The 20,958-nt window shown below is 39.3% G+C and overlaps 1 protein-coding gene across 1 annotated transcript in view; it reads right to left on the bottom strand.

Moving 5' to 3' along the window:
* Positions 1–20,958, bottom strand: part of SYT16 (synaptotagmin 16) — a 237,860-nt gene that overhangs the window by 24,536 nt on the left and 192,366 nt on the right. Inside the window, exons 3-4 of the mRNA XM_036309320.1 lie at positions 9,721–9,933; positions 4,289–4,545 (exon numbers count right to left, since the gene is read on the bottom strand). Of these exons, the coding sequence (XP_036165213.1) occupies positions 4,289–4,545; positions 9,721–9,933 (470 nt within the window). The remainder of the gene's footprint in view (positions 1–4,288; positions 4,546–9,720; positions 9,934–20,958) is intronic.

The raw sequence follows: 20,958 nt of genomic DNA, 5'->3' as shown, positions 1-20,958 counted from the left end.
TCCTTATTTATGTAATGGAACACCAGACTTTGCTAATTCAAAAACCTCTTTATTTAAATATATATATATATATATATATATATATATATATATATATATATATATTCACCAGAATAATGCACATGCAGCAACATAACTTTCCAACAGAGTTCAAGTAAAAGTGCATAGTTCTCTGGAATGAGATAGCCTTAGGAATCCCAGGTCTGCCTCCTGCTACCTCAGTGACATTGGGCAAGTTATTTAATCTTTTCCACTTCCTATTTTTCTAAATATTAACATGAAGGGGATACCTACTTTATAGGGTTGTTGTGAAAACTAAAGGACTTGACTTATAGAAGACATTTATTAAATGTCCTCTCTCTTAAGATTCACATTAGTCTACCAGGAAAATTTAGGCTTCTTGCAGAATAAGGGTAGCTTCTTCTATCTTTTCCTCTGAGCATGCATGCATTCATGTGTGAGTGTTTCTATTCAGAGGTTCTTGGTTTCAAGTCATAAAAGTGGTTGCTATAGAGACTTTTGAATACAACTGACTAGTGTAGATATAATATTAGCAGCAAGTCTCCAAGGAGTGAGGCCAACTCAAAACTCAAGTCACAGACTTCTGTTAAAATTCCCATCTATTTTAGTCTACTCGTGATCATCTCTATACTGCTTGTCAGAACATAAGTAATAATAGCCAGCCAACATGGCTCACTGGTTGAGCACTGAGCTATGAACCAGGAGGTCATGGTTCAATTCCGGGTCGGGGCACATGCCTACATTGTGGGGTTGATCTCCAGTAGGGGGAGTGCAGGAGGCAGCCAATCAATGATTCTCTCTTGTCATTGATGTTTCTATCTCTCTCTCCCTCGCCCTTCCTCTCTGAAATCAATAAAAATATAGTTAAAAAATAAGTAATAATATATAACATATACTAAGCCCTCCCTTATGCCAGGCACCATACTAAACACTTTATAGACTACAAAAGCCTGCTTTTATGCACTTCAGACTTTCTTGACCTCACCTTTTATTCCATCTTCCCCTACAGGCCCAGCCTGTCTGGGCTCTAAGTGGCTTCAGCCTGGAGAAACTCAATAAAGCCTTACCTCCTGCCATGCCACATAGCTCTTAGCTCCCACCACAGGCTCTCTGCTGAGGTCAAGACGTGGAAAGTCCCAGAATCCTGCTTGGCAGTCATATATAGAAAGTCCAGAGTGTGGGGAGACTTCATGCCTCATACACTAAACTTTTCTCCCCTTGGAAAGATGTCCTGAGATTAGTTTGTACAGCTTCACAGAGTACAGTCCCACAGGATCAAGCCATGAGTCACACTTAATGGTGCCAACTTGATTATACTCATAATGACACTCCGTTCTTCCCTGCCTCACTCCCATGTCTCTCACTCTTCCTTGGGGTTGCATGTCCTGTCCTTTTCGGGAAATGCAGCTAAGAAATATTATCTTTTAAAATATTCACTTTAACCTAATGAGGTATGTATTTTAATATCTTCCTTTTTATAGGAAACCAAGGCTTAGAAAGGCTAAGTAATTCATTCCATGCCCCCAACATCATAAGCCCAGCCAGGACTATCCAGGATTTACCCATATTAATGCTTAAAATCCCAAACATTATGATGAACCATGATGTCTCCCTTTTTCTCCCGAAAACCTTTCGCCATAGCAATTTCTGTGTATAGTAACTGTGTGAGATGCAGAGGGAATAAGATTGGAGAAGAGAGTTGAAAACATGCACTACTTGGAATTTCACATCCTTTTAGGCCTTGCTCTTAATATTAGTTAACAGTTCCCAGTTCTGTCATCAATTTCAATGCCAAGGTAAAAATATCCTAGTTAATGACTCTCTCTCCACTTATCCCTCAGGCTGTCTATTCAGATAAATGCTCACTGCACCTGCAGGTTTGTGGTAAAGTCCTGGGAGAGGAGAGGGGCCTGAAATAACTGAGTAAGACAACTCCAGGCAGAGACCAGGCTGTGGATGGGGACATTCAAACTGCAGCCCATGAAAACGTAGCCCCTTCCTTCGATGGTCTGAAATGAAGATTTGTGAAGGCAGGTACTTTCAGAGCAATTAATCATTTCAACACATATTACCTATCACCAGGCAACTAAAGCCGCTCCTCCAGTGGGTACGGTTAATATCACTAACCATTTGACCTTCCTGCAAGGTAAAAATCTCTTCATTTTTATCCCCATTTGGCAGATTTTAATTAACTTCTCAAGGCCAACCAGTTAATCAGTGGGAACAGATGAAAAGTGAGACACCCCCCTCCCTGTGTGCTCAGCATCACCAGCCACCTTCCCATCGTCCTCCCCACCAAGCCTTGGGTGTGCAGGGAAAAGTCTTCCCGGCCAGGAAGCACAGCGCATGGAAATCCATCAGGCTAACAGGGAGTCACACTACATGACCTGTTTCCTTCTGAGTCCAAATAAAATTGGATTCCTTTAGCTCTAATAGCCTGGGTTTTTCTTTAAGATGGGAATACTTGTGCCACATTGTCAAAAAACCATGTAGGTTTAAAGATTTTTCTATCAAATTGAAAGCCTCTTTTGTCTTAGTAAAATAGTATTGATGTCATCTGTGTGGCCCAGAGTAAACAGACCCACGATATGTTCCCGATGCCAGATACAGGGGGGGAAGACAGGGCTCTTAATACAGCTAAGAGGCAAATAAATCAATTCTTAAACGGCGAGCTAAGCCTGCCAAGCAGGCAGTTACAGGAACTGTCTCCGAGCTGCATTTGAGGTTCTACTGTAAGAGCACAAATTACAGTTTTTGTCTCAAAATAGATATAGGAGGTTGAATGGAGCACACAGAGATGTCTGGGTATTTTGGGAGTCTGAGAACACTTCGTGCCCTCAACACCAAGTCTTCTATTAAGGCTCCATGAGGCAGGCAAATGGGCGATTACCTGGAGAAGCAATTCTGGGTTAATGGCATAGTGATCAAGGGGATGGAGTATCACTAGGTAGGTAAACAGTGCTGTTTTGTTTTTGTGGTGAGGGAGCCAAATAGAATGTTACTGTGTGAGATTTAGTATGACTCTTGGCAGTAAACTGACAAGAAAGCACAACTGTTTTACAAAACGTATAAGGTTAATAGCTTTGGGTGTCTCTAATATGAAGGGCTGCTTTTAACAAGCTGCACATACATATCTGAGTTACCATCTACTGTCCTTAGCAGAAACACCAACACAGGGGCATGTACACACATGTGCACATCTCCTTACACTCTCTCTGCACGCCTCAGTGTGTCAGGATTTGGAACATGATTTCCTGTAATTTTTTTCCTTCTCCTTGGTGAGCATTTGGTGTTTATGACAGTCCAGGCCCTAATAAGAGATTTACCCTGTTTATTTTCTCAGTCAGACTGATGCTAACAAAACCCATTCACCCTTCTCCTTCCTCTATCCCCACAAATTACAAATAAGTTTTATATATTTATATATGACTTATTTCATCAAAATTAATTTCAGTGAAGGTATTAGACACAATTGAATATCTCTTAATGCTACAGAATCATTTTAGGAGGTATCTAGCTAATAAGGAATAACCGTGAATGCCTGTAAGATAAAACAATATTTGCGAAATCCTATCACAGTGCTTGGCACATAGTAATTGCTCAATAAATGGTAGTTTCTAGCACCATCACCTCCAGTCCAACCTTTGGTTAGCTAGGTATATTTTGGAGTAAGTTTTAATTGAAAAATAAATTTAGAAGCATCTTTTATTGTAGATTTACTTCAGAAAGCAAAGTCAATGGCCAGACTAATGCCATTTCTTAGACCTTCAATTCAATGAAAAGCCAACAAATATACTGTAAGATTGTCATCATAATATCATGTATAATTTCATTTGGAGGGCCACAGTATTTTATTTTAATTTTTAAATAATTATCATATTCAAATAATCATTACTCAAGATTTGGAGTAAATAAAAATAGATTCCAATTAATTGAAACCATAAAAAAAGTCTCTCTAAAGAACTAAAATCTCCTTTATGTAAAAAAGAAGCCTAGTTGTTTCTGGGCCCATTATGCCACCATTCTTCTTTCTTTTTTTTCCATTTTGATAGAAATTTATATGATTCTTTTATTGGTCCACATAGGTGTCAGATCTTGGTCATCAGAACAAAAGTTTATTTAAATAAAGGCTCTTTAGGTCTTCATTTAAGGCAATGCTTTCTTTTTGGAGAAATCTTTTCTTGAAGGTTGGGGAGGGGAGGAGAGCAAGAACTAGACAGAGCACAAAACACTGAAGCAAGAAAAAAACGGAAAACAAGTCACTTGCCTCTGGACTCCACACGGAGGAACTATCAGTGGCATAGGAGTCTTCAAGTCCCCGGTTATTAAAAGCGGCTTCCATCTCCAAGCTGCCCTCTGTGGACTGGCGACTGAGCCTGTGGACCACACTGGTCTCCTGGGGAGATGCACCATGGTGCCTGGTATCCCCCACCTCACATAGGGACTGTGCATGGGCAGAGGTGGGCTCATCTTCACCATAAGACAAATTCTCAGAATAATGCAGTTGCCTTGCTCCATCCAAATCTAAATTTGCAATAAGGAAACTATTTCAAATATATTATTAGTTTATACATTTTATCTAGAGAAACTGAGCAATAGCAACTACATCAATCAAAACCCCAAAAACAAAATCCATAAAGTAACACCTGCAGAAACATAATTTCACTCATACAGTGGATAAACTTGGTCCATATAATCAAAAAGACCATTGGTTCATTATGTGGGGTAAAGGTTAAATACTTTCTAATAATGTGAGTATAAAAGATGTGTATTTCTATTAGGAAAATAAATTAAACACATTAGCATTTTGTTGGAGCCAATGACCCCAAGACTTTGGGGATGGATCTAGGACGCAAGAACAGCAATCTACTATGGAGACCACATGGTCTCCTGACTCTATCATTCTTTTTTTTCTCTTCCATGTTCAACATATTACCCTCTGCTCAAAAGGCTTCAGTGGTTTTCTCAAGTAGAAAGTTCTCTACTTGATCCATGCAAAGAACACTGGACTTGGATTCAGATATTCTGGATTTAAGAACTTGAATAATTTGAACTGCCTGAACCTTTGTTTCCTTATCTATAAAATGATGATATAAGTCATCAGAGAGACACATCAAATAATACCTGCCTGGTAGCCACAAAGCCTTCCATAAATATTAGCCTTGCTTACTTGTCTGGCCCACACTGGCCTCATCCAACCCAGCAAACCTCACTTTCTATTACCTCCCAACTCTCTGTTACCTGCGGCCTCACTGGCTCCTGAAAATGCTAGTTGGGTATTTCTGTTCACAGAGGTTCTCAAGCCCTCACTCTTGTCCTTTCCTCCTGTCCATCTGAAGCCTCAAAAACTCAATCTTTTTTGACTCCTTCAAACTCTGTATTTTTCTCAGACCTCCTTTTCTTCCTCCCCTCTCTCCTTCTTCTTCTTCTTCTTCTTCTTCTTCTTCTTCTTCTTCTTCTTCTTCTTCTTCTTCTTCTTCTTCTTCTTCTTCTCCTTCTTCTTCTTCTCTCTCTCACGCTCTCTCTCTCTTTTCCTCCCTCCCACCCTCCCTCTCCCCCTCTCTCAGTTCTTCTTACTCTGTTCATCCTCTGCCTCTCCTTCAATGTCTAGGTTACGCTCATATTGGAAGGAAAAACTGACAGTTTCTTCCTAAGCTGTTGACTTCACCCAGACTTGCCTCCTACATCCAAAAGGTAGCCAAGGATGTCTTATCTCTTTGGCCTTCAGGCTACCCAAATAGCCCCCATCCCAGGATGAGAGATATAGACAGAATAAGTGAGTAGATGACAAGGTATCTATAAATTCAGCTCTTATGTATACACTGTATGACATCAATTTTTTTCCACTGTAAGTCAACGTTTCAGCTAGAACATCCACTCCTTGAAAGCACTAAGCCACATGCATCTACTGCTCCTACCAGTGGACTTCACTAAACCTTCAAATAACTTTAAAGGCTGGGCAGGTACCAAATACTTGAAGCAGCCAAGTGTGCAGCAATATGGAGTGCTGGTGGCAGTGGTTTACTAGACCCATTTATATTAAACAGGCAAACTTAAAAATATAGTATCGTCTTTGCAAACCACATGAAAACACTTTCAGGCAGACTTGGTCCTCAGTGCACAACCTCAGACCCCTTATTTGGGATTTTTCAAAACCCTGGAAAGCCATTGAGAAGTTCCACTATCTGCCTTCCTATTCTTAAAAATTCAGTTCAGCCCCCCCCCCCCCCCCGGGGACACGTTCATAGGACATCAGAACATTTTTACACTCGCACTTGCAGTTATTTGGCAAATACGTTTTTTAAAAGGCCACAGAAAATGACAAACAAAACAAAGTCTATTGCATATGCAAAACCCTACAACATAAAGCAGAATTTTCTTCCAAGGCTCTAATTAGCACATCCATTCCTCACATGTATGAACACTAAAATGTCCTATTAAACAGTGGGTCATCCATCAACATGTGTAGCACCCAGCAGGGTTTCAGCACAAAAATCTAACTTTGCCAAGAAATTACTCCCATAAAATTGTCTCATGACTTCAACTCCTACAGTGATAATACCTAGATCAGCAATAAGAGAATTTTTGAAAGCTACATCAAGCCTTGAAAAGCTTTTCATAACTGAAAAACATAAGACCTATATTAATGTAACAAACCATTTTCTTTGACAGACATTCAAGGATGAATTAGGCAAGCAAAGCTGGGGTGGAAGTCAAGTTGCAAGGAGCAAGAAAGGGAAAGGTGATTCACCGTTATATAAAGCAGTCTTCCCAGACTTTAAATTAAAGAAGATCATGTCACCTTAAACACATACAGAAAAGTAATTGCCTGTTGTCAGAGAAATGTATCCTGGCTTTGTATAAATTATAGGGCATAATTATGTCACATCAATCCCATAGATTTCAGCAGAGAAATTCTGGAATTTATTTAGTCCATATCCCACTTTGATGGAATGTAACCAATCACTTTCTTTTACACGCCCAAACTCCTCTCTCCCACCACCACCCATATACAAATACTTTTGCTTGCCATCTATGATAGTTATTGTTAGGTTTCGCTGTGGCTAACATATTCAATTAAAACACTAATGTAGTACCTGTTGCTATACAGGTACTTTATAGGTGGGATTAAAACCCTTAAACAATTGACTTTAAGTAAAGGAGATGATCTTACATAATCAGTCCATTGAAAGGCCTTAAAGGGGAACTGAGAGATCCCTGGAGATGAAATTTCACCTGTGGACTGCTTACACTGCTCATACCTGAGAGTTTAAGCCTAGCTTTCTCAACAGCCATTCCTATGCATTTCAGAACTGTATGATTCTACTGCCCAGCTGGCCTGCCTTTCATGCCTAAAGGTCTGATGCATAGCCTCTGATCCAGACCACTTAGCCCAAGCCCTCTTTGACATGAGCAGGAATGCAGTGACAATTAATGCAAAATAACACTAAGTCAGATACATGTGGCAAGAGAGAACTTGGCTAGAATAAGAAGACCGCATTGTCTTGGTTCTAAAATAACCTCACACTCAATCTAATGAAGGATCTCACTTGAGCTGAAACATGAGACAACCTACCAGTAACTCATTCGAGGTTCAGATTTTACTTGAATTTGGACCTTTAATTTCATCTGTCCAACATTTTGAATGTGTTTTTAAAGTAAGAATTGTCTGCAATTAAATTTGACTGTAGATACTCATGTTTAAGGTAGAGTGAAAAAAAAAAAAAAACCTAAATAGATAGCAAACCAAAAAAATCTTCTTGGGGTACAAACTTAATCTCATCATTATTCTTTATTACTGAAACAAATTCACTGATCTAAAGATGAACAAAAATAAATAACACATAAAAAATCATACAATTAAATTTAGCATGCAGTTATTTATTCCTATGAAAATCCCCCTGTTTTTCTTCAAAATCTACAGGTAATTCATTCACCATAGTGGACTTTTTCCTCTCTCCAGTAGAGAAAAATTTACCTTTTGTATCACCAGCTGTCAAAAATTTTAGAATCACCAGTGATGACAAAAGTTGTTGCTAATTTCAGGAAGGGGAGAGGTTCAGTGGTTGTCAGAACTCTCAGAACATCAGCCAATTGAATAAATCAGAAACTAGACACTTAGACTTCTGGGAAATGGGGCCATTAGCTTTAGAATTAAACAAGCTACTCCTAGGGAATGAACTGCTATTGACTTTCATTAGCTAGCACGTGCCCTCTCAATGGAGAGGGAGGAATGCTATGATATAACGTGAGAGACAGAGAGTAAAGCAGGAGGGGCTATAAGGACATGATGGGCGGTCAGCATTATGCTTTGGTTACATAAGGCATTTATGTCTTGGCTCACCTTGGGCTAAAAAGTATAGCAATAAAATATGTTATGTTGCCCATATCAAGAAGTAAAATTACATAATGGATAGCAAATTATGATATTCCTGCTGGAAAAAAAATAGGGTTCTTTTTGTTAGTTCTCCTTTTCTTTTTCCTCTATTCTTTTTCTGCCTGCCTCGTCCACATGCCAAGTCAGAAATTTCCTCTCCATCTCCTCTCAATTTTGGTCTTGCCCTTTTCTCTTTCCTTTTACTACCGCTATGTGTTGAAAAACCACGAAGGAGCTATAACTATGCCCCCCTTGGTTTGACTGGCCACAGGCCAAAAGGAAAGACAGAACAGATTAGAGAAGCCAGGTCGTTCAGACCAGGTCACTGAGGTGCACGGCATGACATGTTCTCTAGCTTTGTACCAAATACCCTTCACAGCCTCTTCCCTTTCCCGGTGTCCTGTGCCTACACCGGGGTCTCGGCCTAGGAGAGACAGATGCCTGACCTTCGCTGGGGAGAGCACTAAGGTGTATTGCCCTGTTCATTTTCCAGGTTATTTTGTGTAAGTGGAGGACACTTAACAAGCCCTTCCCTCCGTCACAAGCTGTGCTTACCCTGCCCCCGAGTGTCCTCCCCTCCCTCCTATGGAAGGTAAACTTAGTATAAAGATGCTAGGAAGGCATAAGACCTTGCACTTGCCCAGCTAGTTTCCTGTGGAAGTGTGTGTATGTGTATGTGTGGGGAGGGGCGGGGGGCAGAAACTATGGGGAATGAGGGAGAGAGTGCAGGGCACGTGTGGTTTGAGAAAGGTTATTCAATATTATTATGATGCATGTTTTTATTTGGAAAATAAAGCATACCTATTGTCTTACTAATACAAACTATTAAAAGAAAGGCTTCAAAACTCATCTGAGGTTACATAACTATGTGGAAAATAGACAACATTGCAGATGGGAGCAAAGGCACAGGGTTTCAATGTTAGCAGACAGGTATATAAAGTTTTTGAACTTATCAGAGGGAAACAAGATGTTATAAAGCTTGATAAATACCATTCTGGTCATTAGTGCTCAACATGCACAAAGCAGTAACTACAGGAAGGAAGGGGTCCCACAGATCAGGGTCTAGGCTTCGGCACTTCTGCCTTCCATCTCCAGCTCCCTGCAGCCCCCCACCCTACCCCCATCCCCACCCCCACCCAGCCCCGCCTTCATTCCCCTGAGAAGTGTGGAGCAGCCCCTTCCCTGTCCCAGCCCCTGGCTCCTGCCCCACTTACTCTCCCTCTAGTGACTCACAGAAGCAAGTGCAGAGTTACATGAATCAGAGGTGCTCTTCTGTTGGCCATCCCTGGTCTAGATAGAGGAAGGTTGGATGCAAAGAATACCTTCACAGGCAGACACCCGGGATCTGTCCTCTTCCCCGGTAGAGAGCAAATGGCAGACTTTTGGTTTCTGCTCCGATCTTGTCTGCTTGCCTTTCTCAGACACTCTTGACCGGAAGCTCTGGGACCGGGACACAGAAATCTCAAACTGCTTCATCACCTCCTCGTCAGTGTCAGAAGATGTGCACAGCTCTTCATCATTTCCAAAGCTGTTCACTGGGAGCAAACAAGAGCCATGAGTCTCCTTCAGGGCCCACAAGAATACAGAGACATAAGTCTAACCAATGGGCACAGACACCGGGGAGGGGGGGGGGGGAGGTGAAGGTATGAGTGGGGAGGGGGGAGGGGGGAAGGGCAATGAGGGGAAAAGGACACATATGTAATACCTTAATCAATAAAGAAAAAAATTTTTTAAAAGAATACAGAGATAGACCATCATAGAGAAACAGAAGAGCATGGGCAATTGGTCTGGACCAAGCAGTCCCAAATTGGACAGAAAGCATTTAAAGCATGGTTGGAACACACATTTGATTTCAAATGAATAAACAGGAAGAGACAGCTCATGGGGGGTAATTAGAAGTGCATGGCGAGAACCCAGGAGAAACCATGGGGACAGCCCTAATCTACACAATGAGCCCGCTTGCTGAGCCGGCAGCCCTGCTGATTTGTTATGGTGCTGACACGTTCTCATAACTGGGAAGAGGGCCATTATCCATGCACGTGCCTCATGCAGACCTAGTCACTGTGACAGAAAAGCTCTTTGCTTCATCTCAGCTATTAAAACCCAGAGCCAACTGTGATTTGCCAAAAGCTTCCTGGTTTTGGAAAGAGACATCCATAGTGTGTGTGTGTGTGTGTGTGTGTGTGTGTGTGTGTGTATGATCCTGTTTCTACTAGAAATGTTCTAATGCCTTTCTCAACACCAACAACCCAACCCAAATACCGTTTGAATTACTTATACTGCTTCCCCCACATTCCCCACATCCCAGCATACAGGTCCTCTCTCAGTTTCTCCATCATGCCCAAATTATCCCCGCCTTAGAGTTCATTGCCTTTGTTGATCTTCTGCCTGGAACCCTCCCTACCCTGGCTCCACTGTCACTCTACCCTAATCACTTTCCACAGCCTGCCTTAAGCAGTTCATAGCACTTTCCATCTTTCTCTCTTCTCTTCCATAACTTCTATAAAAATAAAGACATCACCTGTTTTGTTAACTCATGTGTACCCATTATGTAAAACAATACTTGTTGCATAGTGAGTGCTTAATAGACACTTGTTAAGTGTTGAATAAATTGGTGAACACCCAGTGTTTTATCCCAATCCTGAAGCACTCTCCCCACCACATACACACAGTTCCCTGTGCCTGGAACACTCCTCAGCCCCGATCCAGACTAGTCAAGAATCTAGCTCACATTCAGGTCTCAGCATTGACATCAGTTCTTCCAGAAAGCCCTTCCTGGCCCCTTAAATCATGTTCAAGTCTCCTTCCACGTTCTGTAAAGTCTCTCTATGCCCTGCCCTGGCAGTGCTCGCTCCAGAGCGTGGCAGAATTACCTGTGTAATTGCCAACCATTCCACCTAATGTGTGCACACATGAGGGTAAGAGTACATCAGACTGCCCAGCTCTGCATCCCTCCAGGCCTGATCTCTGTGCCAGGCACATGGCAGACGACTCTGTAAATATTTTCTGAATGTGACTTGGAAATGAAAAATAATGAGAAATTATTTTTTGAAAATTTCCTCCTTCCATCCAAAAGTCACAATGATTCTTGGGAAGAATGTGGTTGCTAATTCACAGATGGCTCCTAAGATCACTTCTGAATCAGAAGCTAAGCAGACATTAAAAAGCCATATTTTAAGTGAGAGAAAATACTTTAAAACACCAGTCTGGTCAAAACACTAATTCTCTGGCTCATGTAAGAGTTGATATGTTTGAGGTTCTTTGGGAGACTAGTAATAATAACAAGCACTTTCTGAATATGTTTTATGTGCCAGCAACTGTCCTAAGTGCCTTACACATATTATCTCATTTAACCCACACAAAATCTCTATTATTATTCCTATTTTCCAAGTAAGAAAATTGAGGCAGGGAGAAGTCTACAGCTGGCTGAGATAACACTGCCAATAAACAATAGAATCAAGACTTGAATTAAGGCAGCCTGCCTCTCGAGGCCACATTTCTAATCCCCATGCTGGAGAACCAGAGAGAGCTGGTGGAAGTAATCCTTATTCTGCATACTCACACTAACTAGCTGAACCCCTGTCGCCAAGTCCCTTAACCTCTCTGGCCCTGCTTCTTCATCTGTGGGTCATTCCTAACATCTGGATCATTTCCCAGGTCTTTTCTTGATCTAAATCAGGGGTCCTCAAACTACGGCCCGCGGGCCACATGCAAATACAAATATTGTATTTGTTCCCGTTTTGGTTTTTTACTTCAAAATAAGATATGTGCAGTGTGCATAGGAATTTGCTCATACTTTTTTTTTTAAACTATAGTCCGGCCCTCCAACAGTCTGAGGATCAGTGAACTGGCCCCCTGTTTAAAAAGTTTGAGGACCCCTGATCTAAATTCTCCGACTCCCAACTTCCTGCCCACAGGCATTAAAATTTTATGTTTCTCTCTTTTTTTGAGGGGGGGAGGGTAGCAGCTAATCCAAGAACATGGGAGCACATTGTTGTCAGTTCACTCAATTCTATCAGCTGTGACCGGTGCCATGGGAGGACGTGAGCTAAGTGTCAGAAGAGACTAGATTTTCCATTCATAATCCAATGCATTCCAACAGAAAACCATCACAATGAGCTGCCTGCTCATGTCTCAACATGCTGGGCACTGCACTCTGGAATGGGGTGAACCATCACATAGGGGAGACATCCAGAGACATAGTGAGGCAAAATTAAACTTCACCTTTAGCGTATAAAACCAGCTACACACCTGGGAGGGAGACAGAGGGATATATGCACAGGAGGGGTGGATGGATTAGACATCTGTTTAGAGCTCTTTTCATCTCTGAGATTCCATTCTACTTGTATTTCTAGGCAGGCATTTTTAAAATTTAATTGGTCATACGTCATCAATTTCAAATTAAGTGAGTCAGCTCATGGATATTTCCCCACATATAAAATCAGTAATTAGAATTCATTAATTTATCAGTATGTGGTCCTTGGTGGTGTTGTTATTGTTTTTTTTCCAGTAAGTCACTGATCACCCACAGAGCAAGATTCGCCTCACTGATACAATAATCATGATAGTAATTGTAACATTTCCCAGTTACTAAACACATACTATATGCCAGACACCTTTCTTGGAACGTTGCGTGTATTATCTCATTTAATCATCATAGCAAGACCAGGAAGTAGAGATTATTCTTATTCCTGTTGTAAAAATGGGAAACAGAGGCACAGAGAAGTTCAGTAACTTGCCCAAGGCAACACAGTTAGTTAAGTAGCAAAGCTGAGGCTTAAACACAGAACCTATATTCTTAGCCACTGTGCATATCACCAGACATCATTGCATCAGGACACTAGAGCCATATCTAGCTTACTTTTCAGGGGAAGATGAGAGAACTCTGACACTCCTACCCTGAAATCTGCCAGGAGGTTGCCTCCTTTGTGAGAAGAAAAGAGCAGTGAGAAGAATGGTTAATCCATGTGGGAGTGAATGCTTATAGACAAGCTGCAGTATAACTGGCTATTGCTCCTTATGGGATTATAAACACACCTGCCATGCTATCCTTAGCCTTACTCCCCAAGGGTCTCAGGGAATTCTCTGCCTAAATAGCAAAACCACCCATCCCTCCTGGAAACCACTGAGCAGCAAAGTATGTCCATGGTGGCACTATTACAATGATAAAATCAACCCGATATACAGCACTTATCATGTGCCAGTCATTGTTCTGGAACTTTGCATATGTTAGTCTATTTACTCCTCACAGTAACCCTTAATGAAATAGGTACTTTATTATCCCCATTGTGTGGATGAGGAAAGTGAGGTTAGCAATTTGCCACAATAATAGCAGTTAATAAACAGTGGGATCGATATTCAAACCCAGGTTGTCTTGCTCCAAAGACAATGTTATAAATTACCACATAATCTCCTTCTAACCCTCTGCTGTCTCAAGGAAACAACATCTTAAATCCTGGTCAAAATCAATATAACTTGTTTTGTCACTAAGACAAAATCACATAGGTTGGACTGGAAAGAATTTTCATAAGCATCTATCTATTCTCATTTTCACAAAGAGAAACCAAAGCCCAAAGAGGCAAAGTGGTCTTCCCACAGCTATACCATGCCAGGACCAAACATGGGTCTCCAGTGTCCCACATCCATGAGTTTGCTACATTATCTTCCAAGCTCTCTCGCCAATGGGCTATGTTTTCACACTAAAATCTTTACTTGTCTTTATGAATTATTCCAGTGATTGTGGAGATTGGGGGTGGTGGTGGAGGTGGAAGTGGGCATAGAGGGAATAAATGGTGATGAAAGAAAAAATGCATTAGAAATAAATATAAAAATAAACAAGAAAAAGAAAAACCCCAACTACTCACCTTGTAATGAATCTATGTCAACAACTAAATAATGAATCTGGATTTCACTCAACTGAAATCTTTGATAATCACAAAGTCTCACCTAAGTTGTGGCACTTATCTGATATGTAATGGCATATCAAATACCAAGTTCAAACCCCTTTCAAGCTAAGTAACCCGGGAACAGTGCAGTAGGGATTTGTATTAAAATCTTCACCCCTTCATCTAATTAGCTTGCTAAAATAACAGAAAAAAGTCGCACAATTACCCTGGCTGTAGATATATCTTGAAGTTATTCTTGTTCCTTTCCTCAATCACAGAATGCAGAGATCTTAGCTACCACCTACACATCAGACTCTTCTGAACTCTCTCTAATGCACAGCCACTTAGCCTCTTCCCTTTGTTCACACACTACTAAGGTGCTACTGTGGGCTTCTTGCACTGGCAGGAAGATCATGACTTTGACACGAAGAGAGAGCTATGTATAGACCCACAGATATCCAGTCCCACTTCAATGAAGTCATATTGTCCCTCCCGCTAACTTTAATAATTTATTCCTATTTTAAATAGATAGGGGCAGAGGAAATGATATCTCCATCTTGCACATTTAAGAGAGGAAGGTAGATCCCTGTCAAGTGTAACATCAGTTAAAACAAGCGTGGTTAAGGATGTGGAATCTGGAGTCAAGCTGACTGAGTTTGAATCTTCTATTTGCTATTTTAAGGCCTAAGCAAGTGGTCTGCCCACAGCTATACCATGCCAGGACCAAATGAGATAAACCATATAAAGGCACTTAGCACATGCCCAGCTTATATGTTAACTATTACAATTATGTCCCCTCATGGCAGTGCCCTGTGTAGAAACCCTTTTATAATGCCTTGTAGTTACATGCAAAGGAAAGAATGTGCCTGTTCCTGTTCTTGCAATGTATACCTTAAAGACTCATCATAAGAGTTGTTGTGGGAGAAGGATAGAAGAAACAAGGATCAGAAAGGAGAAGATTAAGTTGATATGTGGGTTGCATGGCCTTCCTTACCTCACCACTCTTTTCCCCAAGTCTGGAGGTGGAGCGCTCTGTAAGAGCTGGCAATGCTGTCGCTCTGTAAGAGTTGGCAATGCTCTATGGAAGTGGGCAGTGCCCAACACCTGCTCATTTTGTTGTTTCCTTTAAGACAACAAAACCACCAACTGGTAAGGCAAGGAGATTATCTTATGCCTGTCTGCTGCTATTTTACAGATGAAGAAAGAATTTCTAAATGATTAGTACAGCTCCAAGATTATTAATTTCTTCCCACCCACATAGGAGCAACTAGATGGAGGAAAGAACTACTCATATCCTATAGATGGGAAGTAGAGATAGGTGGGGGTGGGTTGTGCTTGGTGGTGCAGTCCTGGGCGCTACTTTTAGCTACAATTATAGGAAAGGAAAACCCTTATATAGAATAGCTGGCAAATACCCACAGCAAATGTCTGCCCATGGTGGTTGCATAAGGATAAAAATAATAAGATGCTGATTAAAGTGAAAAAAAAACAGAAGGAAAGTCAAAGGTAACAACTGCACATTTCAGATCCTAAGAAAATGGCCACCACAATTCAGCCATTCTTGGATTCAGGCAAAATAGGCAAATATATTTATAAATCAGCCAGCCTTGATTTTTTTTCAAACTATGTTCTATGGAAGTCTAGGGTTCCTGAAAGAAGCTTCAATGCCACCATATAAGTTGAGATAGGGATGGCTGTGCTAAGCAGGCTGAGCTATGAACCATCTACCCAATCAGGGCTATTTCACATAATATGGTTTATTGTTAAGATTCTATTGGGAAATAGAAAAAATAGGAATCCTGACACTGAAAATGTTCGATGTAATCCAATTCCCTCATGCTATAGAACAGAACCTAAGGTGAGACTGACTACTTAAGAGACTTATTTTAGTCAAATAGCTAGTTAGTGACAGAGGAAGAATTAGCATCTGGTTCTCCTGTACACACCTGTTTTCTCACCCTACACCTTGTATGAAAGGTTTTGATAACTCTACTTCATATATAAACAAAGAGATGGCACATGTAATGGTTAACTATGAGTGAGTCAAACAGAAAATCTTTTATAAAAATTAGTGACATACATAAGTTATAGCCTTGAGGAGTCCAGTTCTAATAACAGCAGAGCAAGTGATTTGAATTAACCTACTACTAATAATAATAAATTCAGCCGAAACCGGTTTGGCTCAGTGGATAGAGCGTCGGCCTGTGGACTGAAAGGTCCCGGGTTCGATTCCGGTCAAGGGCATGTACCTGGGTTGCGGGCACATCCCCAGTAGGAGGTGTGCAGGAGGCGGCTGATTGATGTTTCTCTCTCATCGATGTTTCTAACTCTCTATCTCTCTCCCTTCCTCTCTGTAAAAAATCAATAAAATATATAAAAAATAAATAAATTCAGACAAAAAATGTAAACCAACTATTTTAAGACACAGAGAATGAGCAAGGGCAGGTAGACATTGGAGGAAACCCAATTTTTGAAAGAAAGAAACTTCATTGAGTGAGATACATAGTCACATTGCTTTTCTGCTGAAAGTACTCTTAAGTCAATGAGACAGGGCACCTAGGACTCAGGCAGAAATCTGAAGCCTATTGACTTGTGTGTACAAAATTCAGGGCAGCTAGAACAGCTGGAAATAGACAGAGAAACCCCAGAAAGGAGGGGACAAAAGAGAGGGGAACCCCAAACATTCATACAAACTTATCTCAAACACTTGGCTCAAACGTGAACTATGAATGCATGGGGGAGAATCTAAGGAACCCAGAAAAGTAACAGCTACAGGGCTAAACGTTTGAGCAGACAGTTTGGCTGTATCCTTCCTCGAGGGAGACTAAGTTAGGAACTTGAAGCTGGCCAAGTTAGAGGGGCTTGGTTAACACTCCAGGTTTTCCATTAAAACTCTAGAATAGTAATCTTAGAAGTGAGACTAAAAGTAAAAGTGAATTGAGCCCATAGTAACAAAGTATAAAATCAATACTTCACAAGTTCAAAGGAACCCAGCAGTAATTAAATTTGGGGCTAAAACAAAAAGTAACATTCTGTACAGGAAGATGAAAGAATACAAAGCCTCTATAACATTTCATCCTTAATGTCCACTGTAAATCAAAAATTACTAGACATACAAAGAAACAAGAAAAATGTGAATCAGCAAGAAAAGAAGCAGTCAATTGAAACTAGCCCAAAGATGACTCAGATGTTGAATAAAGAAGACAAAAATCTTTAAATCATCTACTATAAATATGCTCAAAGAATCAAATGGAAAAGTGATAATAATAAATATACAGAAGGATAATCTCAACAGAAAATAGAAACAATAAAATAGAACTAAGTATATATCTATACTTAAAAATAAAATCTCTGAAATAAAAATAATTCTTGGACTGGTTTTATAGCAGATTAGAGATGGCAATAAACTTTGAGAGATCTCAATAGAAAGAAATCAATTGAAGAACATAAATTTGGAAAAAATAAACAAAGCCTTAGTGAACACTGATGGCATATCAAGTTGTCTAAAATATGTGTAATTGGGAAAAAAACAAAAAAATGAAAAAAAAATATTTTAAAAATAATGGCTGAGCATCTCCCAAATTTGGTGGAAAAAAAACAATTCATATACAGATTCAAAATTTGTGGCAACAGTTAGAAAGTTCAACAGCTAAGCACATCATAGTCAACTAGCTGAAAATTAAAGATGCAGTAAAATGTTTGAAAGTAGGAAGAGAAAAAAAATTTTAAAATGGAGAACAATAATACAAATGAAAACTGATTTCTCTCGGAAAAATGAAAGTCAGAAATTACATGTAAGTGCTGAAATAAAAAATAATAATATTAAATTCTATATCCAGAGACACTATCCTTGAAAAGGGAATGTAAAATCAACACATTTTTATGTCAATGAATAGAAAATTCATTAGACCTACACTTAAAAAAAAATATTACAGGAATTTCTTCATGTGAAAGAGATTGGTAAAAATGTAACTTTCCAATCCCAGGGAAGAATAAAGAGCAATTTTGCATATGATAAATGCAAAAAAAAAAAATTTGATGTTTTCTCCTTTAACTTTTTCTAAAGATAAGTGAAGAAAGTATATACTATTGCATTGTGGGAGTTAATAAAATGTGGTGAAATAAAATGTAAGATAACAGTAACACAAGAGAGAGAAGTAATGATTTATACTGCTGCAAAATAAAAATCATTGTAAAGTGGTATAATGCAAAGAGTAAATGTTGCAAAGTGATAAAATATTAAACTTGAAATGGACTGTGATAAACTAAAGATGTGCATGTATTCTTATAGCAACCACTGAATAAAGACAATGCTAAAAGGTATAACTAAAACCTTAATAGAAAAATGAAAATTGCCCTAGCCAGTTTGGCTCAGTAGATAGAGCACTGGCCCATGGACTGAAGGGTTCCAGATTTGATTCCAGTCAAGGGCACATATCTTGGTTGCAGGTTCCCAGCCCTGGTCGGGGTGCATGCAGGAGGCAACCAATCAATGTGTCCTCTCACATCGGTGTTTCTCTCTGACTCTCCCTCTCCCTTCCAATCTCTCTAAAAATGAATGGAAAAATATTTTTGGATGAGGATTAACAACAACAAATTAAAATTGCATGCTAAAAACAACAAAAGTAACAGATGATAAAAGTCAGATGCAACAAATAGAAAACAAACATCAAAATGACATAACTAAACACAATAATATTCATACACTAAATGCAAATAAAATAAATATCCTATTTGAAAGCAGACATTGTCAGGCAATAAAAATGCATGACCCAACTATACGATGACTATAAGAAACACACTTTACATATAAATACACAACAGGTTAAAAGTAAAGAATTTAAAAAGATATGTTATGCAAACTGCAAATAAGGAAGCTGGTGCAGTTATATTAACTTTGAGTGCCAACCAATATCCTAGGAACTATGCTAAAATTGCCAAGGCATTTTTGCTGATTTTATAGCAGTTTAGGAAAAAAACTATGAATCGCAAGTAAATGAAGTTACATATTCAAAAACTTAAGGAAACCTTTACTACATTGACATATTTAACAATATCATCATCACTAATAAAAGCAGACTTAGAACTGGACGCCATTTCGAAGCTTTGATAGTGCTCCCGGCACTTTTGGCGAAAGACAGGAGGAGTTCAATCGCGCTCCCCGGCACTCTAGGGGTTAACATCAAAGTAGACTCCAAGTCAAGAATTTAACCAGAGATAAAGAAAGATAGTTTACTTAGCACAATATCCTCTAGGTCCATCCATACTGTCTCAAATAATGAGATTTCATTCTTTTTTATGGCTGAGTAATATTGCATTGTATATATGTACCACCACTTTTTTATCTACTCATTGATAGATAGGCACTTGGGTTGCTTCTACATCTTGGCTATTGTAAATAATCCTGAAATAAACAAAGGGGTGCATATCTTCTTTCAAATTAGTGTTTTGGGTTTCTTTGGATATACTCCCAGAAGAGGAATTGCTGGGTCTTAAGGCAGTTCCATTTTTAATTTTTTGAGCAAACTCCATACTGTTTTCCAAAATGGTTGCATCAATTTGCATTTCCAACAACAGTGCACAAGGGTTCCAACTGATAGTTTACAAACTAGTCCTGGGGGTGAAAAGCACAGCATGTGTTTGTAGTTCTGATTCTAAAACTTTAAACTATAAAACTCCGAGGGGAAAAACACAGGAGAAATGTTTGCAATCTTAAAATATGCAAAAGCATGAACCATAAAGGCAACACTGATAAATTAGACTTCATCAACATTTAAAACTTTTTGCTCTTTGAAAATCATTAAGAAATGAAAAGCCGAGCCACGGATTAAGAGAAAATATTTATACACATATGTCAGATGAAGGACTTGTACCCAGAAAGAAAAAGACCTTTACAATTCAATAATAATATAACTCAACACAAACAACCCAATAAAAGTTTTCAAACCTACACTTTACAAACTAATATGTGCAAATGGCCTCTAAGCAAATGAAAAGATGTTTAACATCAGGGTAACACAAATTAAAGCCAAAATTATATATTACTAAAGTTTTTTTTTTAAGTGACCATATTAAGGGCAAGGAAGTAAAGCATCAAAAATTCTTGTACACTCCTGGTGGAAATGTAAAATGATAAAACAATTTTAGTAGTTTCTTAAAAATTCAAGCATATATTTGACCATGTAACTTAGCCACTCCATTGCTAGATATTTTCCCAAAGGGAAAAAAAAAAAAAAGCACATGTCCACACAAAGACTTTTACACAAATGTTCATAGACGCTTATATTTGTAGTAGCCAAAATCTGGAAGTAACCCAAAAGTACATCAACAGTAACCTAAAAGGTGAATGGATAAACAAATTGTGATATATCGATGCACTGGAATATTAGTCAGCAATCAAGAGGAATCAACTCTTTATATCTGCAGCAATATGGATAAATCTCAAGTGCACTAGCTGAGTGGTGAAAAAAAAAAAAGTCAAAAAAGACTACACTGGTAAAAAAAATAGTACCCATTATATGATTCCATTTATACAATATTCTAGAAAATTTTAAATATTAGATTGTTATTATAAATAACAGACCGGTAGTTTTCTTGGTGGGAGGGGAAGCTACTGAGAAAGAAGACTGAATGACCATGGGGCATGAGGAAACTTTTGGAGTGATATAAATGTTT

This window comes from Myotis myotis, unplaced genomic scaffold (assembly GCF_014108235.1).
Source record: "Myotis myotis isolate mMyoMyo1 unplaced genomic scaffold, mMyoMyo1.p scaffold_m19_p_1, whole genome shotgun sequence".
NCBI lineage: Eukaryota > Metazoa > Chordata > Mammalia > Chiroptera > Vespertilionidae > Myotis > Myotis myotis.
Note: the sequence above shows the minus strand (reverse complement) of the source record. Positions and strands in the feature narration are given on the sequence as shown.